A 10316-nucleotide genomic window follows, 5' to 3' on the forward strand; every position below is an offset into this window, starting at 1 on the left:
TCTGCCAGGCAGCCTCCCAGGGGGTCCTCGCACGAGTACTGTCTGGTGAGAAGGCAGCTATTATAGCCGTGGCACAATGAACGGAACAAAGAGGCCAAGGAGAGTCCACTGGCAGCTGCTCAGCAAAGCCAAGTGATGATCCAGGCCTGGTGACTGCCCCGGGCCTGTCCAGATCTTCCGGTGGAATCCAAAAGAGGCGCTGCCCCCTGGCCCTGGCTCACCAGCCCGGCCAGGTCCAGAGCAGGCACGGCTGATGCGCTCCCTGCTGGGGTTTCCAGAATGGATGCCCAGGGGTTCCAAGGGCACAGTCAGAATGGACAGGCCAGCTGACGGGCACTGCACGCGGGCCCGCCCACATTCCTGGCGGTGAAGCCTGCTGTTAGGTCCCCGCTGCCTCCTATTTGGTTTTGATCTTGTTATGAGCCTTCTGGTTCAAATGAGAATTCAGGAAGAAAAAAGGGCAGAAGGGCGCTGAATCAGAAGGCCAATCCCGAGCTCCACTGCATACCCAGTTGGAAGCCAGGTCCAGAACGAGCCCGCAGGCCACCCTCCAGAGAGGGCGCACGGCAACACTGAGAAACCAGAGCCCACACCATGGGGCAAGCACATGAGAAACACGAGATGACACTAGTGCAGCCGGACACAGGGCGACGAGACCCAGACAGCCCTGCCCAGGCTGCTCATTGGCTGGCCTTTGCCCTCTCACCTCCTGCCACCTCTGAGAAGCCCGTGGGTGCTCAGGTTTGACAATGCCTTCAGCCCAGTCCCACAGCGAGCGGTGCGGCCCCGCTGAGGGGTCTACCTGCACCCAGCTCACCCCAAGCTGGGCAGGCCCCTGGCCGAAGCTTACCTGCTTGCCCAGGTAATGGTCCACCCGGTACATCTCCTTTTCTTGGAAAAAGCCCCCAAGTTCTGTGGCCAGCTGCTGGGCTGAGCGGTGGTCACGGCCAAAGGGCTTCTCCAGCACAACCCGCAGCCAGGCGCCGGGGCCTGGGCGGCAGCTGCTGTTGATGCTGCGGGCAATGTCTGCGTAGGCGAAGGGCGGCACCGAGAAGTAGAAGATCCTGCCGTCCTCCCGGAGGCCCTCACGCTGCACCTGCGCCTCGATGTCCCTGCTCAGGGCACTGTAGTCCGCTTCCGTCTTCAGCTGGCGGTACTGGCTCAGCCGCAGGAACTGATCCTTGAGTTCAGCACAGCGCCCAGGTGCCAGGTCCTGGGGGCAGGAGAGGGTCTCCAGAGCCTTGGCCATGAGCCGCTCGCCCTGCGCGGGGTCCGTCAGAGCAGCACCATGGAAGCTAAAGCTGTGGCCCTTCCCCGCCTCGTCCAGGTACAGCTGGAAGAGGCCCTGCCACAAGTACTTTCTGGCCAGGTCCCCAGTTGCTCCCAAGAGGATTATGGAGACGTGACCCTGGAGCTCCTGGGCCTGCAGGCAGCCCAGAAGGGCCATGCACGCTGCCACCGTGAGCATCTTCCAAAAGCTCGGGTGCCTGGGGTACACGGGAGACAGACAAGGAACAAGGAAGGATCAGGCACGGTTCAGGAAGGAAACACATTGCCAGGGGATCAAACATTTCCTGCCTGGCAAGAAAACCCACGTTTCTTAAGAAAACGTTACAGCCCCGCAGTTTTCCCCTCCTTCCTCCCTCCGCAGCTTGGCTGTTGTGCCAGGAAGCCAGTGGGGAGGGAGCCTGCCCTGCAAACAGGACTGTGCCCGGGAAGGCCAGGGGCCACCCGCTGGAGAGGGACTGTTTTTCTGGCAGGAGCTTGGGGAAGTGGCCCCCGCCAGCAGGGAGGCCCCGGCACTGGGGGAGCCTGGGCTGGGGGCTGTTCACTCTCTGGCCAAGGTCAGCCTCACCCGTGGGAGCAGGCCACCTGGGCCATCAGGGCACGCCAGCCCAGGAGTGGGAACAGGTCCAGGAGACTGTCTGGGCCATGAGCAGGTCTGCTCCCCTACCCCCACTTCTCTCTGCGTTCTCCCAGGTCTTACAAAAGGATTAATAGGAATTGCATAAGCACAACAAAAATTGATGACGACTGATGAAAAACACAGACTCTGGAGCCAATCCCCTCAGTTTCAACTCTCTTCCCTGTTGTGTGACCTTGGGAGAGCTGTTTAACCTCTAAGCTTCCTCATCTGAAACAGGGATAGAGCAGAGGGTTTCGTGAGGATTGAGTGAGTTAATATCTAAGCCCTGCTACGCACTCCATAAGCAGTGGCTCTTCTTACGGAACCACTCAGAGCAGCGAGGCAGGACGCCCACGTGGCCGCGCACTGGGCTAAGATCTGACCTGTGTGCATTAGCTCTCACTGGAACCACACAAGAATCCCGAAAGACCCACCTGGGTGGGCACTGTGATAGTCCCACTTTTTGCAGATTGAAAGACGGAGGGAGGTAAAGGTCATAAAGTGAGAAAGGGAGCCAGGGCTGGACACCAGACCCTGCTTCCAAGTGTGCCACAACCGCGTGCTCCGGCCTCCCTGCAGGAGGCGTCTTGGCTGTTTCCCAGCCTAACCTGAAGCGGCTGGCAAGGATGAGGGGCCAGGGTCCCACGGCCTGTCACCCAGGCACCAGATTTCTATTTTCGGACTGACCAAGGTTGCAGGGCTTCACGTGTTGAATTCTTACTCCCCAGCCTCTACCCAGCTCCCCTTTCCCACCATGGGTGGTGCCTCGAGGGGACAAGAGGAAGCGAGGGGCAGGTCAGCCACACCGACCATCAGAGAGAGCTGGGAGAAGGGTCCCGGCCTGGGATGGGAGCAGCCAAGAAGGAAGCGGGGTCATCGACTTGGCAGCTCCTATGTGCTGAGCATTCACCAAGTACAGGATCAACAAAATCTTCAACAATCTTACGAGGCTGAAATCTGGTTATACAGATAGGGAAACTGAGGGTTAAAGGGATACGGTGGCTTGTAAAAGGCCCTGGCACCCAGGCACCACAGAAGCTGCCCAGTCCCCTCCCCACTCAGCCCTTCCCCAGCATGGGACCAGACCTGCTCCGACATGCTGATATCAGACCCCCTCCTCCTACTTCTGCCTCTGCCTCTTCCTCATCTCTCTCAATCCCCAAGACAGCCCGAGTTAGTGGCCAAACCAAGGAGCAAACCCAGCAATGTGCCGGTGCCTGTGCGGGCAGGCCAGGCACCTGCTTGTCAACTCTTGTGGGCATCAGGAGCTTTAGCCAGGGATCGAGGGCCCTGCGGGCCCGACCTTCCTCTCCCACCCTTTGTCTGCACTCACACCGTGGGCCACGGGACCATTCTACTTTCTTCTCCTGCTTTCCAGCCCCTGTCCTGGCCCTTCAAGCGTTTCTTTCTCAACTGGCGACCGCTCCTGTCTGGAGGGGAGGAAAAGCTGCAAGGTCAGTGCGGGAGAGAGGCAGAGGGAAATCCAAAGCCCGGGGAACGCTGGAGGCACCGCCAGCCTGCAAGCTGCATTTCAGGGTTCCTGATCAGACCCGTGGCCGGGGCTCTGGGTGGGCCTGGTAGACGGGGAGGGCCTCAAGAGCACCAGGAAGGACAGGTGGGGGCCCGCACCTTGACCCCCACCCCGAGGACTGCAGAAAAGCCAAGCAGGCGGCCGCCGGGCCCGCACAGGCTCCTGCCCGGTTTAGCCTGCCCTGGCTCTGCAGCCTTGCCGCAGGGCCCCCTGCCCGGCCCGCCCGGGTTCTCAGGCCCCCTTATCTCCTGCCTGTGTTCCCAGCACTCCTTCCAGACACACACACACACCAGAGCTAGCTGGCATTTCAACACCACTGTTTACTCTTTCCTAAGCTGGTGTGGGGGGAGGCGGGAGGTGAGCAAGCATTTGAGGTTTGTTTTAATCATCAGTTTTTTTAACCTTAACAGTGTTTCTCAGACCTTAGTGTGCATACGAATCTCCTGTTCCACGATGCAGATTCTGGTTCAAAAGGTCCAGAGAGGGGCCTGAGGTGCTGCTCGCTGTCCCCAGACCACACTGCCAGTTTCAAGACTGAGCAGCGCAGCCCAGAACAGCGGCGCGCACTGAGGAGCGAGCCAGTGCCCGCCAGGAGGCTCTGCACAGGCACGCCCCTGATCCCCACTTCCCGCACCGAGGCGGCCCCCATGCCAGCCGGCGCCTCGTCCCCTGCAGAAGTTAAGGAAAAACCCTTTACAGCGACACCTTAAGCGTGGGGAGGACGTGAACTTACTTCCGACAAGTCTCTTTCCAGATACCTGCCAGAAATAGCCTGCACCAGAAAGGGCATAGGGTGGTCCTGGGTGGGTGCCAGAGGCCTTTTTCCTCTTGGAGACGGAACTGACCATGGGAACCGCTCAGGCAAGGTCCCCATTACTGCCTCAAGTCTTGGTCCAAGAGGTTCCTACGGGGGATCCTGGGAGAGACTCACCTTCTCAAGCAGGGCTCTGCTAACATCCCAAAAGCCGTGGACCCTGACCTGGCCAGCTGGGGGATCCTGGTTGCCGCCAAAGCAGAAGAGGCAGGCCTGGCCAGGACGTGCGCGGCACCCCAGTTAGTCTCGGCACACGGGGCTTGTCGGGAGCTCGGGCAGCAGGGCAGATTCTGGGAAACCACGCGAGGAAGCAGTTCCACTCCCCTATTCCCAGCAGAAAAGGGGCGGGAGAAGGGAGCGGGGAGGCAAAGGGCAGCGGCTATGCTGTCCTGCACCTTTGGCATCTGCCTTCTGTTTGCTGCCTGGGAAGGGGAGAAGGTGGCGAATTGGCTGATAATCACAGCCCGTGAGTTTGGGATTTTCATAAGAATGCGTGGGAAATAAAGCAAGACTTCAGACTCAAGATCATTTTAAACTCAAGAACAAGGTAATGTGCCCAGTCCTTGTTTCAAAATCCAACTCAAGAATTTTTCCTGCACTCTTTCCTTGATCTGGTACATCTGTGCCAAGCACATCACTGCAGATGCAAGACGAACCCGGAGTCATGAGCCATGATTAAAAACTGAATTACAGAAACTTACAATAAATTATATTAAAAACAAGGTAATATATACTCAAAACTCATCAATTCCTAATTATTTTTATATTCTCTATGCTCTTGCCATTATTTGTGCCAACTGCTCCTCTGTGGTAGAGACAATCTACAATGCTGTGCTTGAAACCAGCCACAGTGGGGCCGTTCACACCCCAGAAATTGGCAAAGGCTATAAACCAGGGCTCCTCACCCTCACCCCCTGCAGAGTAAGCCGTTTAATATCTACCAGCTTGCATCGCCTAGCCTCCCAAATCTTTATCTCTAGTGTGGACATCTCCCCCGAACTCGAGACTCATACAACCAACTACCCTAATGGAACAGCTACAGGACTTAACACGTTCAAGCTTTAACTCACTCATCTTCCAACCTGCTCCAAACTCAGTGTTGCCCATGCTTCCAGACGCCAGGTCAACTGATGTGTCAGCAAATCCGGATTGCTGGGGTCAGAATCTAGCTAGACCGTAAGCACTCTCACCCCCTTCCCCCCTCCACCCTGATCCTGGCCGCCCTGACTTCTGTGGGGGTTACTAGAGAGACCTCCGAGCCGGCCTCCTGCTCTTGCTGCTGCCCCTTTACAGTGGAGCCTGGACTCAGCAGAGTGGCCTGAGGGTGTCGCTGGATCACATCATTCCTCTGCTCAGGGGCCTCCCACCCATCCCCTCTTTGACCTCTACTCCCGCTATTCGGCCCTCTGGGCTCCAGCCCCTACCCTCCTGCCTCAGGGCCTTTGTACTTGCTGATCCCTCTGCCTGGCCCACTTTCCCCTGCAGATGTCCACGTGGCTCACTCCTTCACTGGCCTCCCCCCTTTGCTGAATGTCACCTTCCCAGTGAGGCTTTCTCAGATCACTCTATATGAAACTACTCCTGCCACCCCCTTCTCACATGCTCCCTCCTCCTCCCTTGCTCTATTTCTCTCTGTAGTACACGTCACTTTCAATATAACCGTGTGAAAAGTTTATTTACTATGCTTATCGTCTGTTACCCTCCTCCCAAGAGGACAAGTGCCAAAGAGGGCAGGGACGTTTGTCTGTTTTGTTCCCTGCAGCGTCTCCAGTATCCAAAACAGGGCCTGGCACTCAGAAGACATTCTATAAATATCTGCTGAATAAATACATAAATCCCATTCCTACGGACCACAATCACCCAAGATTCCTGACTCTTCTGCAGGTATCTGCATTTGAATGCTGGCTCAGAGAAAAAAGTCTCTAATGGTGAATTTCAGCACCATGATCCATCAGCAGCAACTCACTACTTGTAACTTGTAACGACACTATTCATAATAAAAGATATTTATGGAGTATTTAACTATATGCCAAATACTATGCTAAGAGCTTGACACGTCTTATGTACTCCTTGCCACAACTCTATAGTGGGTACTATTATCATCCCCATTTTTACAAGTGAGTAAACTAGGGCACAGGGAGGTAAAATAACTTAACAGAAGGTCAGGAATGAATACAGGCAGTGTAGCTCCAGAGCTTAGGATTTGAAAGCCAGACTCACCCTACCTAATTGTAAAATGTGTGACTATTCAAGTGGTTAAATTTAAAACACCATATTGGTGCATACGCTGGTTCAGCTCCCCTATAAGAGACCGAAACAACAGAGAGTTAAACCAGAAAGGCTGTTTCTCCCACATAAACCTCCCAAGCTGGTAGACCAGCTCTGCTCAACGAGGTCAGGTTGCCCTAAACCTGGCCTCACATGTCCACTCTGCCCATCAGTGACTCATTCTCCTTCCTCCTGAAGACTTCAAGCCTAAGCCTGAGCTGTTCTGTGAAAACCTATAAGGCCTGCGAAGCTAGTTTCTGAAGAAATGGTTAAGCATTTGAACTATGGATTCAAATATTTGCTCTTCTACTTAATAGCTGTGTGACCTTTGACACGTTATTTGACTTCTCTGTGCGTCGACCAGAGTGAGAAAACTAGTCGACCAGAAGCAGAAAATAAGATCAGCCTTATAAGGCTTGGCATACAGAAAGCACTCAAAGGTCAGCCGCTTTCACGCCTAAACCCACAGTATCGTCACTGACAGGGCTTTCCGTGCTCCCTTCTTGGAACTGCTGTAAAACCAACTGAGCATCCTTACAACAGGAAAACAAAATGCCAAGGAAAAGCTCATCCACAGCTCTTCACGATCTTTGCCTTACCCTGATAAAGACTTAAAGGGATATAATTCTGGGAAAATGACTTTTTTCAAGTCCCCAGCCCAGGTCTTGAGGGGTTTATAATCTGGTCTTTTTCCTCCAGCTAGTAAATGGGGATGGCCTACTTCATTCTAATGTCTGGCCAAAAACAAAACAAAAAACAAAAAAACAGATTGTGGCCACAAAAATCTTTCAGGAGGGTATGTTGCTAAGAGGTCTCCCAGTCAAATGGCCATCTGACTCCCAATTCAGGGAAGCAAAGGGCAAAATCTGACTTCCTGCTCTGGCCAAGGACCGGGTCAATGTTTTGCAAAATGCCTTAAAATAAAGTGAGCTACAGCTGGGCCCCACGTGATCCGGGGTGCCTCTTGGTTTCCTTTTGTTTGTTCACAGATTTAGTTATTTCCCTTTCAAGTGGCCTCAGATCATTCTGACGGTGACAGTAACTTAGTATACCCACAATCTTTGGATAAAAACACTTTGACTCTGCTGGCCTACAGTGGTTGTTGAGCACTGACCTCAAAGAAGCCAACACTTACACGAAAAGCTCTCATGCCAACCACTGAGCATTTGGTCTCCCCTGCAACGTTCCAGATTGGCCTCATAAACTCAACAATTCCATGAGGACCCCATAGCTGGAGTCTGGGGCAGGAGGTGCTGGGGTGGGGGTGGGCCACGTCCTCTCCACCAATCTCACTCCTGGCTAAACCTTCCCGTTGGAAGGAGCGGACTTCTGAGATCCGGAGACGTTTACAGTGGCAAGTCATTCACTGCGACAGTGAACGGGAAAGGGTCACTGCAACCCGCATGGCTGAGGCCAAAGATCGGGCAGATCCAGGAGAGCGTCGCGGCCCGGCTCTCGCTGGACGTCCCCGCAGAAAGGCTCGCGTGGCCCCTCTCCGCCGCCCCCTGACCCGCCTCCCGAGGGGCCGTGGCGTCGCGGGACTGGCAGGGGAGGGCGCGGGGAAGCCACTGATTCCGCGGTAGGCGCGCAGGCCCGGCCGCGGGCGGGGGCGCAGGGCCCGGGCCATGCTTCCGCGCGAGGCTCCCGGCCCTCCCCGCGCCGCGCTGCCCGCGGGCGCCTCGCGCCCGCCTGGGGACCCGGGCAGGGCCGGCTCCGCCGCGGGCCGGGGTCGGCGGGTGCCGCGGGGCGCGAGGCCGCGCTTACTTCATCTCGCTCCTCAGAGCCGGGCGCGTCTCCGGGGACGGCAGGGGACGGCACGGGGTCCTGCCACCCGGGCCCCGCAAATCCTCCTCCGCGGGGGGCGCGAGGGCGGGGCTGCGCGAGGCAGGGGCCGCCCGACAGGTGCGCGCGTCACGCGGCTCGGCGCCCGCCCGCTCGGATTTCGCCGGCGAGGGCGGAGGCCGCGAGGCCAAGCCCACCCCGAGGCCACCGCCCCTTCCCGCCCCCGCCCCCGCCCCCGCCCCCGCCCGAGGCGCGTCAGAGCCCTTGGGAGCCCCGGCGGCCCGCGTCGCCCTCCGCGCTGCGCGCGCGCACTGGGGCCCAGGGCCCGGGTCCCGCGGCGGCGCGGGCGAAGCCACGCCCCCAGCCGGGGTCGCCCGGGGAAGAGGCGGGGCCTCCGGAATGTTTCTTGGTTCGCGTGCGGCTGTAAGACGTCGGGGCGAGGCGGGCGGGCAGGCTCCGGCCGACGGGCCGCGGGCGCCCGCACCCAGAGCTTGTCCCCCCGGTGCCTGGAAGGAGCCGCCTTGCTGCGTCTGAGACACTTGCGTGTCCCGGAAGTGGCCGCGGGAGAGTGCTTCTCGCGGAGGAAGCCCGGGAGCCGCGCTCCTGGCCCCTCTCCGCGATCTGGCCTCCCCGGGCCTCGCTTTTCCATCTGCAGAAGGTGCGGCTCGGTCCCCCCGAGGTTTAGGGGTCCCGGAGCACGCTCTTGTCCCGCCTGCAGCCTCAAATCTCAACCTACACAGGCCCACCCGCGGACCCTGAGGACACGCACGTGGGCCTCACCCTCTCCATCTGTGCAATGGGGACAATGGAGCCCCCACCCCAGGGGTGCCTGACCCGAGGCAGGTGCTGCGTGAATGGTTTCTTGCACCTGCGTGGCTCTAAGAAGCACAGCCTCCGTTTCCTTCATCTGTGCGTGGGAATCATAAGGCCTCTGCAGGGTGAATGAGGTGTAAAAAAAGGCAAAACAAAAGAAAGAGAAGGCGAGGGTCAGCGGCCTCTCAGGAGACGCGGGCTGGTAATTGAGTTGTCTGCCCCCCACCCCATCCTGCTGCCACCTCCTGCCCACGGTTCCCCGACCCTGCAGTTGGTTCCTGCCCACCATGGGCCTGGACTGTGGGCTCTTGGCAGCCCAGCCCGAGTGATCTCGGGCTGATTAGGACAGGGCTATGCTGCGCTGGTCAGCAAGACCGCCGGGGCCACGCCTGGAACATCTCGGCTCTGTCCCTTCTTCAGAGCCACCTCCTTCCCTCTCCAGGATGATGCAAGACCCCCACTGCCAGAGAGCGTGGGCCGGCCCAGGGGGTGCTGCTGACCTCTCTCGTTCCATTGAAGGTGGGCATGTGGGGAACTAGCGGTGGGCACCTGGCCATGGCCGTCAGGACAGACTGGGCCAACGGGTGCCATTACCACACAGGGTGCTGGGCGAGGGGCTTCCAGGAAGGCTGGGGAGGCTGGGCCCTGCCACCACCAAGGCCACCGCCCTCAGGGGGCTGAGTGGGGTGAGGACCTGGGGGGCCTCCAAAGCTGCAAGTGGGCAGAAGGGTCTCAGGCAGGTGCCGAACCAGACTGGGTAACGCCGAGACCCTCCCCCTAGGGAAGCAGACGTGGCTCAACTGATAGGGCGTCCGCCTACCATGTGGAGGGTCCAGGGTTCAATCTCCAGGGCCTCCTGACCCATGTGGTGAGCTGGCCCATGAGCAGTGCTGCTGTGCTCAAGGAATGCCATGCATCGCAGGGGCATTCCCACATAGGGGAGCCCCACGTGCAAGAAGTGCGCCCCACAAGGAGAGCCACCCCGCGCAAAAAAAAACACAGCCTGCCCAGGGGTGGCACCACATACACTGAGAGCAGACACAGCTAGATGACACAACAAAAAAGACACAGTTTCCCAGTGCCACCTGATTATACAAGCGGACACAGAAGAACACACAGCGAATGGACACTGAGAGCAGACAATGGGGGCAGGGAAGGGGAGAGAAATAAATAAAAATAAAATCTTAAAAAAAGACACTTGC

At 57.9% G+C, this 10316-nt stretch overlaps 1 protein-coding gene across 2 annotated transcripts in view; it reads right to left on the bottom strand.

Moving 5' to 3' along the window:
• Nucleotides 1-8460, bottom strand: part of H6PD (hexose-6-phosphate dehydrogenase/glucose 1-dehydrogenase) — a 29489-nt gene extending 21029 nt beyond the window's left edge. Inside the window, exons 1-2 of one of the 2 annotated variants that reach the window (XM_004470598.5) lie at nt 8284-8460; nt 851-1487 (exon numbers count right to left, since the gene is read on the bottom strand). In XM_004470598.5, coding sequence (XP_004470655.1) covers nt 851-1487; nt 8284-8288 — 642 coding nt within the window. In that variant the 5' untranslated portion in view covers nt 8289-8460. Of the gene's footprint in view, nt 1-850; nt 1488-4368; nt 4764-8283 lie in introns of those variants that run through there. The other variant, XM_004470597.5, reaches the window with a different exon arrangement.
• Nucleotides 8461-10316: the final 1856 nt, after the last annotated feature.

Source organism: Dasypus novemcinctus, chromosome 9 (assembly GCF_030445035.2).
Source record: "Dasypus novemcinctus isolate mDasNov1 chromosome 9, mDasNov1.1.hap2, whole genome shotgun sequence".
NCBI classification, from domain to species: domain Eukaryota; kingdom Metazoa; phylum Chordata; class Mammalia; order Cingulata; family Dasypodidae; genus Dasypus; species Dasypus novemcinctus.